Genomic DNA, 23,338 nt, shown 5'->3' on the forward strand with positions numbered 1-23,338 from the left:
GTGGAGCGCTGGGAAGAGGTCGGGACTCGGGACTGATAAAACCCAGCTTTTTTTTAAATCGCCAATTATATTTCCCATGAATTTCAAGTTGTTCATGTTCAAGTGAGTTTTTTTTACACAAAGGGCTTCGCCGTGGTGCATTAAGGAGAGGAGGTGAACACTATCTCCATGTCCCCCCCGCTGCTCTCTTCACAGCTGAACCCCTTTGTCTGGAGACTCTGGAGTGCCCCCCGCCCCCGCTGGGTTGCTACGCCTCACGTGTAGAAGCTCCTGCTCCCAAATCATGAGAGATGAGAAAAAAATCAAACACACCCTTGGCCTGCTGCTCAACAAGCTAAATCACAGCCACTGGTAACCAGTAAATAAGAAACGGATTAGACACAAGTGTCTTACCTCTAGGATCTGGTTTACGTCACTGTGGTTAACACACCGGCTTTTGTATCACTAGCAGACACTGTGTGTGTGTGTGTGTGTGTGTGTGTGTGTGTGTGTGTGTGTGTGTGTGTGTACGCGTGCGTGTTTGTGTGTACATCTGCATATGCGTCTCGCTATGTCTCACAAACGCGCACAGCGATGACGATAAACGTTCCTCTATTAAAGCCCATTAACTATTCTCGAAGCAATCCTAGAATATCAACGACATCTGCTGGTAAGCTGAACCAGAGTCTAGTATTCTGTCCACCTGTTGTTGACGTGCGTGTGTGTGCGTGTGTGTATCACGCGAACATCACAAAGGTGGGAAATTGACTGCATCATTTGGATCACATTTCCGTGGGGTCCTGAAAACGTACCAGTGCACCGGTTTAACCTCACATATTGAATCCTTGAACATGGACATACATGAGTATATTGCATTGACAGCGAACCACGGCATTCCATGTTTGGAAAAAATCCAAATCTGATTGGTTCTAAATCCCTGTAACCTGCGTTGATTTGATTTTAAATCCCCCTGTAAGGCCATTGCCCTGGCGCGCTCAACAGTAGCTCACTGGTTCAGGCGACCAGGAGGGAAAGCTCCTCCGTGGCCAGCTCTCTAAGCTGGCCCCGGGCGAGGGTTCTGGGGGGAGAAAGAACGGGACAGGGGTGTTGCCAGCCAAAAGTCCCACATACCTGGCCAGGCATCCCGGGCATGTTGACCAAATTCTCCATGCCTCTGGTGTTCTCATTAGGCAGAGGTGGAGGCCTCACCTCGCTCTCCGCCTGCCCGTGGGCTACCACCTCAAAGAGGACAGAAACCATGTGTCCGTGATGCGCCTACGCTAAAGACGTAGATGCCTTGTCTTGTGAATGATGTGCACTGGGATCAAACGTGGTGAGAGGCATCGAGAGGAGCGGCCAGACAGGGAGAGAGACAGAGGGGACGTAGGAAGGGCCGGGGAAGCCTCTTGTCCATGGAACAGCAGTGTTTGTGTGTAGTCCCTGTCAGCACCTCGTGATCAGCCCCTCACCACGGGGCCTGTTGACTCTGAACACATGTCAGGGGAGCTGATTGCTGTTTACCTGGGCCTGTCAGGGAGGAATAATTGGCACCAGAATACGTAGTATCAGGGAGCTTCCTGGTGCTGTCACTCCGATGCTCTTCACGGACCTCTGCTTTGGATGCAGTGGCGCGTGTGAGGGGCTCTGGTGTGTGCGTGCGTGCCCTCTGTGTGTGTGTGTGCGTGTGTGCACATGTGTGTCTAAATAGGAACAGCGTTGGAACTCCCTGATCCTCACACCAAGGAGGAGACACCTGTCTCCGGCGGCCCTAGTCAAGACTCCGGGAGTATTGATTTGACAAGGACACTCAGTTGCTGAGGGGAGTCGAGAGATTATACCAAATCTATTTCTGCCCGATGTGGACGACAGGAGGGGTTAATGAAAGCATCTGGGACAAAGAGCAGGACCTTTAGTTCATCTGTCAGGAAAGGTCACATAGTTAACTGTCTTTGAGAGTCTTGTTGCTCCTTACCCCCCCCTGCACAACTAACCTTTATATGTAGCATTTCACTTCATGTGGAGCAATCAAAATGAAGACAGAGCATTTACAGCAGACTTCCAGGACTGAACAGAAGAAGTTATCCTGCATTGCCAGGCTTTTGCACGCAATCTTGTGAAAGAGTTGTTTCTCATTCTTGGGTGTTCCTGGGTGCTTTTCTATCTTGCAGCCAATTGAATGTCTGCTTGGGAATATTTGAGGTCTCATTATAAAAAAAAAAAATGAAAGAAAGTTTCCCCAGACACTCTGCCTGTGTGCGAGATGAATGCCTGGTGAAGCGATATAACAGTCAAAATGTTCAACAATAGCCAAAGACACAGAAGTACAGAGCCAGCATTGTGAAAACCAGATGGGAATCCAATTCATACTGGAAGATTATCATCTGAATCCATCCATTACAGTTCTGGCTTCTACAAACCCTCCTTCCCTTCAAGACCCGTTGCCAGGGTGGACAGCTGCCTCAAACCGCGCCCTAGGGGGCACAGGTGAAAGGTCAAAGGTCGGTATAGGGTTCCAAGGTGAAGGCTCATCGTGGCCTTTTTCCACATCTCAGCCTAATCAGGATTATCTAGCTGGGTGGGGGAGCCTGCTGCAGGAGGGGAGAGGGGCCTGGTTGGGACGTTTTGACAAGAGACTGTGAACAGACACCAGATTAAGCCCACGTGACTCGCTCTCCATTAGAACCTGGTCACGGGGCGGGGGACTAAGAGAGGAGGGAGAGAACAACGGAAGGCAAAGGGAACAGTCAAAATATCATTTTCCGCGTGAACTCTTCCCACGTAATGTAATCCTGTTTTCCGCTGCAATAAAAGAACAAGGCCGGATAACGCAATTAGAGCCACACATTTTTTAATCATTTGTCTTACGATTATTACAGACAGAAGACGCCGAGAAATGCCAAGTGGGATGGCAAATCCATATTCCGGCAGAGCCTTTAATACCGTAAAGCCTTGCCTTGCATCAACTCAGTAAGTCACCCTGCCTGGCTCTCTCTGTCTGTCTTCATGGAGTAATCCCTCAGTTGGGGGGAACAGGGAAAACCCTGCTTGGCTACCGTGAGCTGTTTACAAAATGCCCAATCCTGTCGGGCCTATAGCTAGCCATTGTGTTTTGGTGTGTCTGTGTGTGTGTGTGTTCATCGTGCGTGTGTGTGTGTGTGTGTGTGTGTGTGTGTGTGTGTGTGTGTGTGTGTGTGGTGCAGATGCAGCATGCCCTGTAATGATGATGAAGAGGTGTTTGTTGTCGTAACGTGCTGCTATGTCTGGCAGCGCTTGGGCTGGGCGGTGCGGCCGAGATGGCGGCGGGCAGCAGAGACAACAGAGGTGAGAGGGATTAGAGCGGGGCTGAATAATGGGAGAGAGGAGTGAGCCGGAGTGAGTGAAATAGCCTTCTCCTTGGCTGACCCTTGACCCATACCCCTACCCCCCCTCTCCCTAAGAAACTTAGAGCAAACAACGCTTATACAATGAGCTGCACCAAAGCAAGACGCTTTCATGGAGGAATCCATTCAACAGTGTGAATGGATTGGCCTGCAACCGCTTGGCCTGCAACCGGTTCATCTGCTGTCTGGTGGTGCTGGTTTGAACCAAAAGGCAGCCCAGGCTAGATCCACTAGCTCTCTCCCTCCAGCAGTATGAAGGTCACGGCCAATGTGGGCTCTGGCTGCAGGAAATCTGAGGTGGGAGGGGGGGGGGGGTAATTAGGATGTGAAATTAGAGTGGCCATTAGGAGTGAATGTTGATTCAAGAGCCACGGGGGACAACATCCCCTTCTCCCCTCTCTGGGTGTTCCACCCCCTGGTCTCCAGGCCAATACTTGGAATCCACCCTCTCCTCTCAGGTCATTTTTCAGCCCCCCGCCCCCCGCCTCCCGCAGCGAGCCGTGTGTTAGACGGGTGAGAATGGAAGGAAGGGTCCCCTGGGTGCAGGAGTCTGACAGCCGACCTAAGAGCTTCCATTTATGAAAGTCGGCAGCGGAGGGGCCACGGAATCTCTGCGGCTGACACCGAGACGTCACAGAGAGCACTTCTATGCGGCCTCAGCGGATGGGCTGGGACCCCCTCCACAGAGAGGCTGAGACCCCCTCCCCAGAGAAGCTGGGACCCCCTTCACTGAGAAGCTGGGACGCCCTCCAGTCGGAGGGTGAGACCCCCTCCAGTGGGAGGGTGAGACCCCTCCATAGGGGGTGGGACCCCCTGCACAGAGGAGCTTGAACTCCCACCACCGCCGCTGCTGAGGGGCCAGAGACCACTCAGCCCTCCGTTCTTATTGAAACAGCGTTTCCTACAAAGGCCCACTGGGACTCTGTGATGCGTATTGAAATCCTGACTCTACCGGAGGACAAAACATCCTCGGTGAGCACTCCCTCGAACCCTGACAGAGATCTCACACGCCAGCTTAGAGGTGGGAGAGCGGAAGAGTGCAGGGTCAAAGTGAGACGTTCTCACGAGCCAAGTTCTGTGTTTTCCAGAAGAAAACAGGATAGGAATTACAGAGGAGGCTTCTGTTAGCTGCCCACAGCAGTCCTGTGTAGAACTAGCTCAAAAGTGTTCCATACAAGTACAGACAAAGCTTTTTCCAGCATATTGATTTAGGGATAAAATAAGGCATTGGTAAATAGAGTTATAATGTAGCAAGTTCTTATGATGAACATGAATATGGTATGGAACTTTGTACTTGATACTCTGTCCACAGCTATGGTTTGCTCCGGCTGTTTTATGCATCAGCTTCAGTCATTGCAATCGTGCATTCATAGGATGCTCCATTGCAAAGTTATGTTGTGGCCAAAATTGGATAAGCCAAAAAGCTGCTTCCAGTGTGACTAAACATAAATCAAACACAGCCATCTCGCAATGACGAATGATGTGGAAACATTTCCCCAAACATGTTTTACCATTTACCTGCCCTGCCCCTTCCCGTCTCGGTAGATAGCATTTCCACCGACCTTACCTTGTTACCAAAACATTACCTTGAAAACAAACGTTGATAGGCGTTTTCATGGCAGCCGTACAGAAGACTAAGTCATCAGGACATTTATCTGGAAGCTACCTTCCTAATGTGTGGTGGAATAATAATGCAGTTTTCAATCATTCAACAGCTTTCTTCAACACCTTCCCTGTTTTCTTTCAGCGGCTTGTCTGATCCTGCCAGTGTCCACCGGCTCCTCTGTCTGCATACCAGTTCCCTGAGATAAGGCATGCCTCGCTTTGCTGCTCCCCGGCTGCCTTTCTTTAGCACCCAGCATGCCACAGGTGTAAGAAGTGATGGGGGACATCCATCCAGGATGTGTGCAATAACTAAATGTTTTTGCCACGGACGGGTTGCTTTTTGGTTCACCCATAAATAGATTCTGAGTATGGCGTGAGGACAGAGATGTGCTGACAGACCGGGCTAATGACACCCAGCCAGATCCAAGAATGCCTCGGGCCCCCCCGTGCTCCCGTAAAACTGTGCTAACCTTTCGTTTTAATGAACTAGTGAATGGGCGGGCTTCGAGGTGCAACAGTGACCTCTGAATTCATTCTCATCTAAATGACCAATGACCGGTGGAGGGGGGAGGGGGGGAGGGGGGGAGGTGTTGCTAAGGCCTAGGAGTCACCCATGTCTGTGGAGAAGGGGGCGGTCATAACACAACAAACCCCTAATGGAAGACGATCAGAGGCCCATCTGCCGACGAGACACCCCCCTGTCCTGCCGCTGCCGACACCCCACTTGACCTCTGTGTCCGCCTGAGACAAAGACAAGGTCGCACCCCCGACCAGGTATGCGTCAACGCACAGCGCCGGCTCTGCCCCGCTAATGCCATGAGACAGCCACGAGACAAGCCGATGAAAGGAGCGAGGTGGCCGCCTTTTAAGCAGCGTGGCGTGGCCCTCAGACGGGCTCTCAGAACGAGGGCCCCGGGGCGGGGGCCTGTCCGATCGGCGGACATGCTTTCTGTTGAGTCTGCGGCAGATGGAAGCTCGGGCACAAAAGACCGCGGCTAACATACATAGTCATGAGATATGGCTATCGAATACACGGATGCTCTGAACTGGAGACCATGAGGGATATGACGTTGGGGCTGTATGCTATATTCTAGAAGGTTGCCACTGAAAGGAGCTTAGGACAGGATGAGTTTGCTAGAATTCATCCAGAAGGTGATGCCTTCTGCTTCCAGCAGAAGGCATCACCAGAATAGGTTATTAACAAGTTGATTACAGAAAGGTCAGCTTTGCTTTTTTCTCTTGCTTCTCAAATGAAGTCCATAGCAAAGAAGTCATTTGGAAACAGGTCCAGTGCACCGTTCTTCTATTCATGTATTTCATGAGTCAAAGGAACCAAAGGGTTTGTTTCTTTCAAACATGGCCATGATAAACAACACATTAACCAGCAAACATAGAAAGCTCCAGGGTTGTTAGCACAGGTAAATACTGGAGCTCTCCACTTAATGCTTGGAAGGAAACCAAACTCAGGGTTGTTATTCCCTTCTCAACTCACTGAATTGTGGGGCCTGACTCCTGCAACCATGAGCGGCATTTTCCTACGCCTTTCTTGGATTAGCTGCAATATGTGGAACAGGCCATCTTACACTAAGGAGGATAAGACGCACGCTGGGGACTGCTCCGCTAGATTAACGTTCAGAAGCTTTGCACCTCTCCGTGGGATAGATCAACTCCCTAGACGCCGCTCAGTGATGTAACTCTCTCCAGCGTGGAACTCATGCTTTTACTCACATGTGAGGTATATCAGTGGCATGAGCATGAACAACAATGATGTGTATCTTGCCACACTTTAAAATGGCATTTTCTTGTGTTTACTATTCTGTCTAATATAGTCAGTCTAGTCATTTTTCAGAAATGCTAAAAAAGCAAACAGCTTGTTCTCCGGAGAGAAGTGGGGAGAGGAGATGATAAGATAAGCCTTTATTTATCCCTGAATGGTAACTCAGGTATCATAGCAGCAACAGCAGTGACAGTGACTCAAAGGAGAGGTACAGAGGTACAGATGATAAGAATTAAAATAGTAATAAATATTAATATATAAGAGAGAGTTGAACTAAAGATGAAGTAAAAACTGAACAGGGAGTAGACAGAAGACAAGAGAATAAGGAGAGGAGAGTAGAGGAGGAAGGGGAGAGCAGAGGAGGAAGGGAAGAGTAGAGGAGGAAGGGGACAGTAGAGGAGGAAGGGGAGAGCAGAGAAGAGGCAGCAGTCCAATGTTGAGAAGATGCAAGGTGTGCAGCCGCTGTCAATCAAGACTGTGGGGTCTCCTCATGGAGGATGTCTGGTACACACAATAGAGGAGCAAGAGGAGGGCGTGGCCGTGCAGAGAGATGGGAGACGCTGGGGGAGGGAGGAGGCGGAACAAAGGAATGCAGACACTGGACATGTTGCTGTCGTAGATTTACTCGCACCGGGTATAATGAGGTACTGGCAGTCATTAAAGGGAGAGGGGTTAGTGTTGGTTTATAAACGAGTGTTTTATGGCAAAGCCATACGTCAGCTTCATAGTTAACAGTGTTTACTGCAAAACAGATGCCCCATTTGCAGTGTAATTTACAGCGATTTACGTTAAGGGCTTAATTTGTCAACATTAACGTTATCAAGCCTTATTACAAACGCCATTAGGTTTTTATGTTTCATTTAATTCAATGTGTAATAATGTGTCAAAGGTGATTAACTATACAGCACAGGGAATACAGAGAGTTATTTTCCAGTGAGGAAACAATTTTCTTCTGCAGTCCCAACCACCAATTTCAAATTTCACATTCCAATAGGGTAACCATATATGCTGTGAATTGCCTTTCAAGACCAAACATGTGGACAAGCATTACCGTCTGAGATGGCCAATGAGAAGTACAGTGGGCGGGCCTCACTCTTACTTTCTCATCCTACTATGCAATTACAGAAAAGCCATGGCCAGGTCTGACAGACACGCTAAACAACCTATAGATTACTGTCTGCCTGTGGGACCCACAGTTAACTCCTCTTCCCTCCCTGAGTGACACACTGGCCACGCCTATTCAAGACACCCGTGCTCACTGGTGGGCTCCGCTTTCATGTTTGACGGACAGATGGGACATCCTACCCCGTGACCTGGTGGCCTTTTCTCACCCGTAACTAAAAGGGTCAGTGCGCAGCCCAGCCATTCAGATAGACTTGGAGAGGAATTTTGAATCGCTTCATTTCACTTCGAAAAGAAACACTGGTAACTTTACAGAGGAAAGACAAACTTTCCACACTCGTCCTTTACTTTGTGTTCACATGATCCGTTGAAATTGCGGTGTTTGCTTGCCAACATCTCAACAATAAACAGAGAGAAAATAGCAAACTACAAGAGGGACAGGAAGAATCCTAGATGCCCTACATGGTCACTACTACAGTATCGAGTCATTCAACGTATCGTCTCCTGACCCCTTCATTCTTCTCCTCTTTTTTTCATATCCCATAAATCATTGCAAACCATGCGTTTGATCAACAAATGTGTTCGGCATGTTATGGATGTCCTGCTTGTTGACACTTGATATGCACCAGTTAAAGATAGATGCGCTCCTTTGAAATGACCTAAAAATCTAATGTTGCGTGTGACTCAAATGTTATGGCCGTCATTCAAAATCTTCTCCTCGTTACAACACGTATCTCGGCAGCAGAGGAAGAGATAATACTTTCTCAATCACGAGATGACGTGATATTGAAAAAAATACTGTGGTTGCATCGCCGGGCATCTGGGATTCATAACCGTTTGCCCTCTGGTTCACACTCTCAACAACACTTCCCAAGTTCCTCACTCTCACACCCTAAAAGGAGACGCTCAGGCCCACTTGAGAATCAGGAGATAACAAGACGCTGAAGAGAACAGGAGGGAGAATGGGAGAGGGAGTGCGAGAGAGTAGGAGATAGAGAGAGCAGGAGAGGGAGGGAGGCTTGAGAAACAGAAACGGTTAGACAGAGCATGAAGTGAACAGAGAGAATAATAAAGAGAGAAAGACAGCGAGACAGAGAGACTCAAAGAGAGCTGGAAGAGAAAACGAACAGCAGCGGTACGAGATCTGGATTAAAAACACGTTGTTTGGTTATCTACGAGACACGCAGAGTACATGCGTGAGAGGAGGAAGTCATGGTCACGGTTGCTCCACCGCCAGCCAGGTGGGGTGTTTTAAGGAAGGCCTGCGAGGCTCCTCAACCCTTCTTATCTCACACTGTCATTCCTGCTCATAAATCAGCGCTCAGCCAGCCGCTCGGAAACGATAAGGCAGCCATACAGAGGCCGATCCACACCGATGCTGCGGAGCGATTTCACTCCTATCTGCTCCTCCTGAGTATTTCTTCCTCACCCTTCTTCCTTCTCTCTCTCTCTCTCTCTCTCTCTCTCCCCCCCCTCTCTCTCTCCCTCTCTCTCACACAAACACAGACACGAACACACATAAAAACAATCCAACACATTCACAATCTGTCCTATCTTTGTCATCTGTATTCTCATCCGTCCAATATCTGCAGAACATAACAGTAATGTTTCTGTGTAGAGTTGCACGTGCGTGTTTGACCGTACTACCAGGTTTTCCCCTTTCAGGAAGGCCCCATCCAGGAGCACTCTTCAACCTTTAGTGAGTTTGAATTATCCTTCAAGGGTTGACAGAAAGTGCACGGACATGATATGATCTTGTGCTTTGATGGCCAAGCCGAGGCCAAATAGCCATGAAGGAGGACTTGACTTGCACAACGTATAAGAGAAAAACAAGCCTGTTTAAGTGGAGGATTGTGATTTCTTACTGGACATTCAGTTGTGATGTGGTGGTGAATATAATTATAATAACATACTGTACTTTCATATTCTCAATAAGGCGTAAATATTTGCAAAGAACGAGCATTGACAATTTAATCCAACAATAACAAACAATTGAATCTATCTTTGTCAACACTCTTCATATAGATTTCTTAAGATAACCATCATTCTCTAACATCAAGCCATAATATCCTCCAACTCCATCACTATAAATAAACAAGCATTAATCTTTGTGTCATAGCTGTACCACCACTTGTTTGGCAGCCCTGGCATGACAAAACACTGTTGTTTTAATGCTCTTATTTTCCCCAAAACTGATGGATGTGGTGAATTAATCATCCATTGATGGCCTAATTGGACAGTGTAATCCCGACACGGTGGTGAATAAGTGAATTTCACGCAAAGCGCTGTGCTCCAACTTTGTCCGAGGTGCTGGAATGATCCACAGCTTACGCTAATGGATCCCGGCCTTTTCAACTCCCCTAAGACGATTACCATGAATAAAGCATAATTCAGATCTCATCCACTCAGACCCAACACATTCCTTTGTTTCCTCCTGTGCGACGCTCCGAAGCCAAGACCGCATGAAAAAGGGGATTCCGGCCTGTGATGGAGTGCTTGTGCCCCGTTTCCCCAAAGTGAGTTTACGGTGGGTTCGTGTGTGAGACACGTTGTACCAGGGGGCCCTGTTATCCAAAAGCCTACAGAGTCAGCTTGTAGTCGCCGGCTGAGAAGGCATAGTCTGGAGGAACACGACCATTCATCTTCCATGAAACCCAACAGAACATGAAAGGCCCGGATGCCGGCCAAGTTGTCAGCCGTGGACGGCCACAGCATGTCTGCCAAGAGGAGGAAGAGTAAAAAAAGATGAGAACGAGAGAGAGAGGGAGGGCAGCGTAGCGAGAGAGAGAGAGAGAGAGAGAGAGAGAGAGAGAGAGCGAAAGAGAGAGCGAAAGAGAGAGCGAGAGAGAGAGAGAGAGAGAGAGAGAGAGTGAGAGTGAGAGAGGGTGAGAGCTAGAGAGTAAAAGAGAGAGCGAGAGTGAGAGAGAGGCAGAGACAGAGATGCATTAAGCATGAATGCACTTCCAGTGTTGTACACCACCCCTCCTCCCCCCCATGGGAGGTGGTGGAGGTGAATGAAGTAAATGAATGATGGACCAAACCCACACAAACGGCCCACTCCTATTGAGATGGAGCAGTCCATTCACAGGGATGAGTGAGGCGGCGACAACAGCGACAACAACAACAATCACAACAGCAACATAGGAGGCCCTGGTCCTGCCTCCCCATTCACACAAACACACACACACACACACACACACACACACACACACACACACACACACACACACCACACATGTGACACATGGGGCCGACCGTGGTCAGCCAACATGCCACTGTGGACACCTATGGAGGGTTCCTGAGAACAGGGCTGGCTCACAAAGCGCCGGGCCAGAGGGGAGGGAGCAGGGCACAGAGTGCGAGGGCCGGGGCGGGGACTTGGCATCACGTCAATACAAGTGCCGAACAATGAGCCGGCTCCTCCCCTCGCAATCAGCACATTATCTACGCTACAGGAAGCCCATCAGTGCATGAACCTGGAAAACTAGGAAGCCCGGCCGGAAGCCACCCCACGCTCTGCCCACAGTCAAATATTCCTCCCCCCTCTCCTCCTCCTGTCCTCTTCCCCTCCATCCTCGTCCTCCCTCCCCCTCTCCCCCATGTCCTCCTCCTTCTCCCCCCTCATCTTCTTCCTCTCCTCCTCCCTCACCTTCTCCACTACCTCCTCATTCTTCCCCTCCTCCCCCTTCCTCTTCCTGTTCTCTTCCACCTCCCCTCCTCCCCCTCTTCTTCCTCCTCTTCCTCCTCCTCCTTTGCCTTTTCCTTCTCTTCCCCCTCCCCCTCCTCTCCACCCTGTTGTCCCACTAGGTCAGGGTGGATCTCGGAGATCCCAGGCCACCCAGGGTCGATCTCCTCCGAGGTCACCTCAAAGTTTCACTGCGTGTCACAACAGAACTCAACCATGCTTTGTCTGTGTCCAAAAGTGAGGGCACACAAGTTGCTCAACAACCAAGCACCCAGCGCTGGATCGATCTGCACCGTCTGTGTACTATAGGCTAACAGATGAGCTGCATTGTAAAGTAGCAATAAAGGCTATTTGCTTAGTTTTTCAGTGCATGGTGCAATGCCAGTGGCGGCGGTAATGGGAAAACAATGAGGTTGTGGTTAAAGTGTTTAACACAGACAATCATTTATTGTTAACCATCTGGACCGAAACACACAACTTTTCATATATGTTATTTGTAGGATATCCAGGCAACATCAACATGATATAGTGATATCATTTTGTTTCTTTTGAGAGTCAGGAATAATTCATGTGTGAAACATATTCTGGGCTAAGAGGCAGGAGAAACGAGGCCTGCCTGTTCGGGGGAGACATAGCTTTCACAGGGGAGGAAAAGGGAGCTCTCACCCTGGTGTTTCTAATCTAGCGGTGACATTTAGACGTGAGAGCCTCCCACGGGATCGCGGCCGACCTCCACCGCAGGTTTCATTCCTCCAATAACCGTAGCAGACAGTTTCTTCGTCTTCCTCTTATAAAACACATACTTTCCCTCTCGCTCCGTCGGGCTCTCGCTTGCCATTTGTCTCGACGACAAACGCAAATACACTCATCGAACGTGCACGCACACACGGTTCCTCTCTCGCTGTCTCTCACATTCATAAAACACACACACACACACACACACACACACACACACACACACACACATTTAGATGTGTGCGCCTGCGTGCACGCAACAAATATAACCTCAATCCATGTTTTAAGGTGTCCTGTCTCAAAATAAATCCGCTTTTTTTTTATTTAGTAGTGGCCGTTTGAAGAATGGTCGAATAACTACGCTGTAAGTCACAGTAACGGCCGTAACATCCCAAAAATTGGATTCAAAGTGCACTGCAAATCCTAATCTCCTGCTCGTAAAAGTGATTGGAAACAGTTGTCTGAGGGCCGTTCAGAAGTGTGAACAAAGTTGGACTCTCCCGCGGCACCGTAAAGCCGACGGAGGAGGCATGAGACGGAGGTTATCACGGGGCCATGGGCCGTGGTGCGGCGGCGGCACTTAACAGCTGAGGTAAACCATCTCCACCGACACTCACCCGCGGCTAATGGGAAGCAGACACACAATTTGTATGCCTCTGAGCAGCCGCATTCCCCTCCTTTCTGTCTCTCTCTCCCTCCCTCTCTCTTTCTATATATAAACATAGAAATATCTCCAAACTGACACTGCTACCCTGCAGTGCATTAACACTCTCGCAGGCCCTCTCCACGCCTGCCTTATCCCTCCTATAACATTCTCACCCACTCACCTTATCTCCCTGGCATTTAATCACCTCTCCCTCCCTCCCTCCCTCTGCTTTTCCTCTACTTTTCTTCATTCTGAACTAAAACATCCCGTCCAAAGTTAATCCCCTGGCCTTCATGAGGAAGCGTCCCGGACATTCAACCCATCAGTTCAAATCGACCCAGCGTTGCTTTGACCTTTGAGCGGACCGACCGGGACAAACCCACCTTCTCTCTCTACTCCCATTGTAGTACTGGTAGTGCTGTGAGTACATAGTACTCCCAGAAGGTGGGTTTGTTGCTGGTGGGACACCGTCCATGTCCTACCAGCCTCCTGGGCCATCTTCGTCTTACGTCCCCTCTCCACACGGTTAGGGCTATGAGCGAACGCTGAAGCACCATAGGCTTGTTTTCACCTCGTAACCGGCGCTCGCGCCACCGTGCTTCCACCATGCCCGTCCGTCTGTCACCAGGAACATTTATTCATGGGCGTGGCGGTAACAAGAGCCCAAGGCTGACGGACAGACGGGAATAAATGATAGCGGTCTGGGTAAACAAGGAGGCGAGAGGCGCCCTTGACCCCATGTCTCAGTCATTTTAGTGTTGCCCCCCCCCCCCCCCCCTCTGAGAACTCCTCCGTCACGGACACAGCTTGAGACCCCATCGGGTGATGGGGGCCCAATTATGACTCTTCCTTGCAGCCCCTTGCATCCACCAGTACCATGACCTATGGTACGTCCTAGAGTTTCTTTTAAGAGTTGTGTCTGAATATGAATTTCCCGTACTGTGTTCTGTCTATGCTCACCGTTGTTAGTTGTCATTTATTGTGTATTGCTAGCGTGTGTCTCTCGAAGAGGGAAAGACAGCAGACACCGGGGGAAATAAGCACACTGATGCCGGTGCGTGCCACTTGAACTCTGCAGAGGGAATCATTTGAACTCAATTTGTTCGGGGAGACGGTGACAGGTAGATGCTGCTATGGCAACTAAACCAAAGTAGTGTCATATATAGCTCTTTACCGTAGACAAGTGCCTGCGTGCGCACACACACACACACATATACTAAACACACAGTAGATCTGGACATAAACACCCACACACACATGACACAGTGTGTAAAATGCATATAAAAGGCCCCTTACTAATATCTCAATTTTAATCAGACATTAAACAAACACTTGTGTAAACTCCATTCAGATTTGGCTCTCCATTCCCGGAGCACATCTGCTGCGGATGTCTGCTGGCCTTGTGTCTACTCTGCTGCCCTCAAAGCATCTGGGCCACAAGAGACTAGTCTCATCACAGCCGGGATCCAGAGCTTTACGTGATCACTCAACTCACGTCATTATATGTGACAGCTCTGTAAATCGACCACCCAATCTTACGCTATTTAAAGAAAAACATATATATCTTTCATTTGAACGCACATTTCTGGATGTGTAAAACACAATCACACAAACGCGCGCACACACACACACACACACACACACACACACACACACACACACACACAGATAGATACAGATAGAGGGAAACAGAAAGAGAGAGAGGAGAGAGAGAATCCATCGGTGTATATGTCTCTCACTCCTGCTGGGTGTTGCCCCCTTTATCACAGCGAAGAGAGATAAAGAGTGACAGAGTGAGGGAAATACAGTGATAGAGTGTGTGTGTGAGAGAGAGCGAAAGAGAGAACGAGAACGAGCAAGACTGAGAGCGAGCGCGAGAGAGACATGGCAGGGATATTTATGAAGTCTGCCAAAGTGTTTCCCATGTGGAGGGAGCCATCGTCTTCGTGTGATATTATTCTGGCTGAAACTATATATATGTTTGGGGCAAACTGTATACAGGGACACCCATAAATGGTTAATCTCGTCCATTATGGATGCTCAGATCTGAAGCACACTAGGCAAAACATATGAATTCAAAAGCGCGTGTTAGAAGAAAGGCTCCCAGGGAGAACTCATGTAGAAACAGTGGGAATAGGTATTCTTTAAACGGTTTGGGGTAGAACAAAGACATGGGTATTTTGTGGAAACTATTTAAATCCCAGAAGTCACCAGAATATAATGATTTCAAGAGAACCAGATCAAATTGAAGTACCTGACAGATATGAAAACTAGACCAAGAAGACAAGACAGAACAACTAAGAATGCCTGTTAATACTCTGCAAAATAATAGCTGAATTAAGAGTGACATTTGCCTCTCTTTAACTTATGAAGGTCATGTGCTCGCAAATGTAACATTAAGGTGCGTTTTGGAGGTTTCACAAATTTGAAAGGATGAGGATTTTGATGGAAAACGGCTGTTCCGTGGCCAATTTTTGACAGCCGATAATCGGTGCAACTATTTCAATGATACATAGGCCATCCATTTAGTCGGGTTGGCACCCGACTAAAATGGAATGCATCAAATGAAAAAAAAAAGTCTGCTTTACAGATATTCCATGTTGTCAGAGCTGGTGTGTGAACTTCCCTCTCTCTGTGTTTCCTGGCACGTCCCACGGCGTTCTCACTCCCCTCCTTATTGTTCGGTCCTGCCCTTCATGTGCCCTCGGCCTCACCCCCTCAGCATGAGCCTTTTGGCGGGCGAGGCCCCTGCCTCCCTCGCCTCCCTACCTCCACTCCCTCCGTCCTGAGAGTGCTGAAACACGGGGGCTGCACCCAAAGTAGGTGAGAGCACCCAGCGTGTGTCGCTGCTGGTCTCCCTTCACTCAGGCTGCCAGCCACTTATCAAGATGCCATTAGAAAGGCAGGGTGTGATGGGTACGAGAGGAGGGGAGGAGCGAGCGAGAGAGAGAGAGAGAGAGAGAGAGAGAGAGAGAGAGAGTAAAGGGGAGGAGGGGGGAGAACAAGAGAACAAGAGACAAAGAGACCGGGGGACACTATATTTAGCAAGGGAGCCGTCACCTTCTGTTCTCCTCTCCTGAATATTCACACTTTGACAGCGTGCCTCGTGCGGAGCAGAGGTTTGTGTAGATGATGCACTGGTGGCGCCCACCACCCCACCTCCACCCACACCGTCTCCACTGAGGGACGGCGCACTGTGTATGAGCTCCTCTGCAGGCATTGTGCCCCAGCCACGTGTCATGCTGTTGACATTGCTCACTCTGCGGGGCCTGATAAGGACCCCTAAGTGGACAAAATAGGGTCTTTATTGGTGAAAAATAAACACTTTGGGAGCAATACGTAGAGCGTGGACTCTCCTCTTTCAAACGGCTCTTTTCCCCAGAGCCCCGCCCATATGCATCATTGCAGTGAGAATGCTTTGAGAGAGTGGAGTTTGGGTTGACATATTGGCTGATGGGCGTGATTACGGGCCGGGGCCGTGTAAACAAGGTGAAGGACTGTTTGATTGATCCGCGACATGGTCATAAACACGAGGATGAAATGCAGTCCGGCCGATCTTTCATCTTTCCTCTGTGTCTGTCAGCGGTGTCTAAAGAAGCAGAGTAAGAGGGGGCTGTGCGGGAAAGGCGAAGAGTGATTGGTGCTGATGAGGAAGGCACCGACACATGTAAACACTACACATGGCAAACATAGCAAGGGGGCATTAGCGTGTTGTTTTAAACATCCACCAATCACTGTTGCTTACAAGGGATCTTAACAAACAATTCAGTGTGCAAAAACAATCCCCCAAGAAACCCCCTGTGTTTCGTAACCTCTGAGAAAAGGGTTCTGCTGATGCATCCTGCTCCCATCTAGACTCCACAGCACTTAGTAGCAGTTGGGTTGCAACTTGTGAGAACCGACTATGTCATCGCTAACGCAAGCCAGACACATTTGCGTGATTAGGCAACCACCCTAGTTGGTTTGCACAGCCTGTTTAACTATTTAAGGGAGCTTCATTGTGACAATGTGACCAGACCAGAGATAAGCGTAAATGTGAGTGATGGAATTGCTGCAGCAAGACCCCCTGGTCTTCCATGCATGCCTGAACCTCACTGGCTAGTGGTGTTTCTGTCTCATTCACATCGTGAAAGATTAAGCCAACACAGCAGGAAACGAGCAGTCAACGCTGTGGCAGTCAGCCTCAAGTGTGTGTTCCCTTTAATGGCTCGATCGATTGCAGAGATGTCTCTCCGTATAAATCTACCTGGGCAGTTCGATAACAATATCAATTTGTGAGAACTATTCATCCAGGGCATGAATTAAAGAGGGTTGCCAAAAGAGATCATCAACTATCCAAAGTTGACTTTAACCTTGTATTCTTTCCAAAAACAACTTTAACCGCTTTTCAAATATCTGACTCTCTATCTTGGCCTTTTATCTCTGGGCTCTGTTCCCGGGGCCAACCTTGGGCCCAGGTGTTACACCCTGAACTCCTGGCAGAGAGAAAACACAGTTAAACACTTTCAAATGGGATGGTGGATTAGCCTAACAAGCCATTACATGTTAAAAGGCCATCATTCTCCCCCTGCGTCACAGGGCTGTTCGCCTCGGGCGCGACTGGCTACCGTTTGAAGGGTCTCAACTCTCACGCCCCCCCCCCCCCCCCACCCCACCTGACGTAGCTTGCGATTAAAGGGCTATTTCAGGGTAAGTATAGGACTGCTGATCCAAGTCAGACCTCGTCACTCTCATCGTAAGAATAAATAAAGAATAACTATGAGAGCACACAATGGTGGTAGGTGTTGGCCTTGACACCCGTGATAGCATTACAAGACATGCATGATATCATTTCTGCTTAATAAAGCTTTGGGTGCCTTTTTGTATTCATAACCCGGTGTTCACTTTGGTGTACAGCCCTGAGCTGTGCTTTGAAATTAAATGCCAAGTTGGAGATGGGTTTGTGTATTTATGTATATTTGTGTGTGAATCTGTACAATCATAAAATATTCCAAAACAATGACGTCAAATGAACCAGTGAGGTGAGCCTTATGCCATATGTCCAATGTCGTTTCACAACTTTCTATTAGCCGAAAATAAAAGATAACTTATCGCTGTGACGGATGTATGGACATTCCTCGTAGCTTAACTGTTTACACATCTTGGTCTTATCGACGTTGAGAGCGGAGCCTTATGCTTAAACCAGCCAAATACTCACATCAACTGGTACCCCTTATCTGACACTAAGAGGAGCTCACGCGCGTACTATATGTACTATGTACACAATGTGTACTCTCTACGTACACAATCAGAAATAGTATGAAATGCTTGCCCCTTGAAAATGCCCTCGTATTTTCAACATAAAAGTACCAATACGGTTGGTGTATGTTTTAAACAGGTGGGCTGAATCTACAGATATCAAAAAGGACAATTTGGATGGGGCAGGCGTTCGAATGAGGATGAATACAGAAGACCTGCCTGCTGTCACGCTGGTTGGTGTTACATGAGAGCTGGCTTGTGATGGGAGGCTCTCGTTGGTAGAGCGTAAATCTCTAAGCTTTTAGACATGCAGAACAGGGCTTTTCCTAGCTTCTGCAAATGACTACTGCTCATCAACCCAGACCTGTGTAGGGATTTACATAAGGCCGTGCTAAATAGAACTGGTGATGAGAAGTATAAGTTCAGCATCAGATGGAGACCATACTGGTATTTGCTGAGAATGTCAATACGTCTGTAAGCATTGACATAGGGAATTGTGTTTGGAAACAGGGTATTCATCATTAGATGCTTAGCGGGTGACTAGTAGACATATGCAATGCACATACATTTTTCTTACATCCAAAGAAAACTCCCTTGATTTTGTTCTCCAGCCTAAGTATGCAAGTACTCAATGTGACCCTGCAGTGGCACTAAAGTTTGAAGGGTTTAACAAATGTCAACTATGTATTGACTTATGAGGCCTGCATATAAAAAGAAGGAAAGCACAAAAAAATTCGCACAAACGGCATTATGCATAACTAACACAACGCGATAATGAAGAGCGCATGTTAAATTCCTCAGCAGAGCTGGGCGGGCTAACCTCCGAAACCCATTAAAAACAAAAATGGACTCAATTATAAGAAATGGGGAATAAATTACCAATTTGCACCACATAAAAACAGATGCAGCCGACTGTAAAATTCAACTCCATTAGAGAGAAGAGAGAGAGAGAGAGAGAGAGAGAGAGAGAGAGAGAGAGAGAGTGAAGGAAACCCACAGTCAAACTAAAAAAAGGGAGAACAACAAAAGAACGAGATAGCTTAAGGAAATAATAGAGGATGGCATGTAATAATGTTGTATATAATTCCATCTCGGGGCCCTCTTCATTACAATGGTCCACCGCCTGAAAACGTATCATTAAACCAAAGCAGCTGAATAAATGCTGAACCCTATCTAGAATTTCCTACACATGGATAGCAGATGTACAATGTGTAACATCACACTACACACGAGTAGACATGTGATTAGCCTCAACGTTACACAACCGGACAACATGCCGCAGCCACGCCGAGCCATTTGCATGAAGAAAAAAAAGAACGAAAACAAAGTGAGTTGAAACGCCGAACGAATCGTGTCTTTCCAACCTACGGGATCTGTGATCTGCTCATGGGAGAGGATAGGGATTTAAACTCATCAGCGGCTTAGCGGGATCCGCAGCGCTGGCAGAGTACCCTCCTGGCTCACTCCGAGTGAACACGCCGGGTCGCGCCCTTATGGAGCCACGCGGCGCGCTGCGCTCGCCACTCCGACCAGACTCTAAAGGTACAGTTCAGTGCACCGGGAGTGCCGGGCGACACACACACACACACACACACACACACGCACACACACAGAGAATCACACACACACACGAATGCACGCACATACACACACACACACACACAAACGCACAAACACTCACGCACACACACAAACACACACACACACACACACACACACACACACACACACACACACACACACACACACACACACAGACACAATCACACACACAAACGCACACACATATTCACATATAAATGCACACATACAGACACTCACTCACAAACACACACACGCCATACGCACACACGCTGGCGCGCACACGCACACTCACGGAAACACACAGCGGAATTCATGAACATGCGGCGAGAGCGGGTGCCCTCGATGTGTGTCCAGCCGAGTGTTAAATCAAACTAAATTTCAGAGAGGGGGGGAGGTCAGACTGAGACAGCATTCAGAGAACTCCTGACAGCCCATCGCAAATGAAGACAGATATAGTGGTCCTCCCCATTTAAAGGCACTAATCCGAGACCCGATGACGTAACAACACCCGACCGCCTGTGTTCAGTCGCCCGGGACTTACCTTTTGGCATGGCGCCCTACGTTAACACTGTGCTCTCTTTTGTTTGTACTTCAATTGCTTTGAATAAAGGAAAAGCAGCGGGGCTGTCCATCACAGCAGAATAAGGGGCAGCGACAGCTGAGACTCAGCGTGACAGACGCGCCTACCTTTGAAGGAGAGGAAGACCCTGGGAGCAGACAGGGGCTCGTTAGACGGGAGGAGGGTCCCGGAGGAGATGGCCAGCAGGACCAGCAGCCAACACACTCGGTCCCCCTGCATAACGCTCCTTCGGTCTCCAAGCACTGCGCTTGGACAGTCCAGTAGCTGAAGGACAGACAGGTGGAGAAGGAAACCATCAAAATCAGGGGCAATCAGGACAATGCATTTGAGGATGCATGCAAATAATATGTAGGAGCATAATGGAGTGTGAATTACACGTGGTTTATTAGAAACTGGCACCTTATGATATACAATTATATAAACATATATTTACTTTTTATGTGCAGGATGGTTGTAGTCATTTATAAATCTAAATGTATACCACATGCAACAGTTACTAATAATTTGGGGATAATTTGTGCATGATTTCCATCGACAATATACTTAAGCAGACAGTTTCAAAGACCACAGTAGCTTGCAAAGTAACTCAAAAGGGTAAATTTGTCTTCAAACCACATGATAAAATCCCAATGTTCTCGGTCAATACATTCAAATCTTGTTGGCAAGAACTAAGTCACCATTGTTCGGAGAACGCATTTAGATATAACTTGCCTATTAGTCCCCAAACCCCACATCCAACGCTTTGCGTAAATGTACAGTGAAAATGTGTGTTATATAAATGTGTAGGCCTACTATTCAATCGGAGTATTGGTGTATCTTCATAGCTACGGCCATTATGAGAGGCGCCTTTTACGCATCATCTGCGTATAGATAAGGAAAGACGTCTACACATAAAAGTTCAACAGCCTATATTAATATTAATTCCAATGTTTCGAACCCATCACAAAACACAAACGTTTAACGTGAATTACAACCCAAGTATATACCCCTGAACCAACCTTTGTCATTAAAGGTTCGTTAGTGCAACATTAAACACGCGTTTTAAACGTCACCCATAAAAGCACCCAGGAAAGGCGCTGATCGTGAGGGTGCGGGGTCAATTGAAGACACAGGCTCATATTTCCTCTTAAACCCTCAAAGTGGACCAAACTCCACAGCAGACCCAAAGGCAAAACTCATCGCAGCACTTGGCAGAGAATTACACCCGCGAGTTAAAAGTAGGAAATGTATAACTAGAACATTGTTACAACTTCTTTGGAAACTCCAAAGTGACATGTCCCCACAGACGGACGCATTGTCGGGCTCCACTGTCGCTCACAATACGGAGCCAGTGGCTCGGGCATTAAAGGCGCACGTGCACGCTTGAAAAGAAGCGCGTGCTCGTGTCACTTCTTGGCTCTCAAGTGCATGATGATTAAAAACTCATTTTCATTGGGTTCCTGCTATTGCAACTGGACGTAGGACGGATTCAGATGTTTGCATTTATATTGCACTGAGCAGACCGAATTTAGATAGTACGCCTCCAGAATTTCTGTTTTCTAATATATTCAACTTTAGTTATTGGAATAACATAAGTATGCATCAATTGATTTTTATGCAATCTTTAACAGGATTATCTAATTTCAGTTGAAATCATTTGTTTTAGCTCATTTGGCATGCAATAGGGTTCACATGCACCACAGCCATAACCAAATCACAAAATCAACCACCAAATTCATTGGCAGCAAACGGCTTGGATATTAGGCTACAAATATTACTGCAGAGGAATATAATGGAGAAACGTGTAAAATAAATAGGTGTTTGTAAAGCTTACCTGTTTAGTCCCTGAGGGTGTTTAGCCTGTGGAATATTTTGATGGGGCAAATCAACATTTAGAAATCATCTAGCAGATCCTCTGAGCTCCTCCGTCAGCGGTCTATCCACAGCAGATGCCGTTTGTCCAGAACCGAACAAAGCTTGGAACCCAATAAAGTTATCAACCCAACTTAAATTGAACGTATATCTCTTATGCGCGTGGATAAATCCCTGGTCATCCGGTTAAGACGCGGCGTCTGAGTGGTCCTGTGAACGGTGGATGTGCTGCCGGGAGAAGCAGAGTTGCGCGCGGCAGCGTGGTAATGTAGTGTCGCGCGAGGCGCTCTGCAGGTGGACACACTGCGCTCTCGCGGCGCTAGACACACCCATAGGGCGGGAGCTTACCTTAGCGTCCAGCGGCTCTGGGTTTTAGTGTTCAGGACCGCTTTCCTAGTACTGTACACGTGGCTAATGTGCTAAAAAACTATGCTCTGTCCTTTACGGTGAAGGAGTAGGACACTGATAAGATTTCAATCTTCGTGATGATTGGAGCTGTTAATGTTCGTTAGCTGATGCTGTACGTTACGCACCGTTTACGCATGTACGTATTTATTAGCCTGTCTCGTTCAGTTGAAAGTGTAGAGCAAAAATCCTTTCATAAATGTCAAGAAACACTAGATAGAACTAGTTAGAACTAAGCAGTCTTGAGAATACAAGCTTTTTGTGATGGCCTAGTCGTCCAAAAAAAGATGTGGCACACCCGCAACTCAGGAAGCACAGGCGGTAGTTTGTGTACTTTAATTCATGTGCATTTTGACGTTTGTTGCAAGAGGTTAAGCCCATTCTGGGTGTATCACCTTGCCTTTAACGACAAGTCACAAGAAAGTGGCATAACATGGTTTCCCTTTCTCTTGTCTGCATGCCTGTTGTATATCAAGGGCCCTAATACACAGCAAGGAAGTACATATTATGTTCTCACCATAATATTTCGTTATGGAAAACAGTTTAACGAAACACTTGCAATAGAAAATGTGAAAAAGTTACCTGTTAGGTGGTTAAACCAATAGGCTTTTCTAGAAATCCTATTCTACAATCTGCCAACTGTGAGCATGTCCATACAATAAGGCAAACATATATGGTATCAAATAATATAGCGACTGAGATGATCCAAAGAAATCATTAATCTCTCTCGCTGACAAACACACACACACAG

The 23,338-nt window shown here is 47.8% G+C and overlaps 1 protein-coding gene across 1 annotated transcript in view; it reads right to left on the reverse strand.

Annotated features, from left to right (window-relative positions):
* sema3fa (sema domain, immunoglobulin domain (Ig), short basic domain, secreted, (semaphorin) 3Fa) overlaps nt 1–22,437 on the reverse strand; it is a 50,307-nt gene extending 27,870 nt beyond the window's left edge. The window contains exons 1-2 of the mRNA XM_079747265.1: nt 22,145–22,437; nt 20,439–20,595 (exon numbers count right to left, since the gene is read on the reverse strand). Coding sequence (XP_079603391.1) covers nt 20,439–20,550 — 112 coding nt within the window. The 5' untranslated portion in view covers nt 20,551–20,595; nt 22,145–22,437. The remainder of the gene's footprint in view (nt 1–20,438; nt 20,596–22,144) is intronic.
* Nucleotides 22,438–23,338: the final 901 nt, after the last annotated feature.

This window comes from Pollachius pollachius (genome assembly GCF_949987615.1).
Source record: "Pollachius pollachius genome assembly, chromosome: 12".
NCBI classification, from domain to species: domain Eukaryota; kingdom Metazoa; phylum Chordata; class Actinopteri; order Gadiformes; family Gadidae; genus Pollachius; species Pollachius pollachius.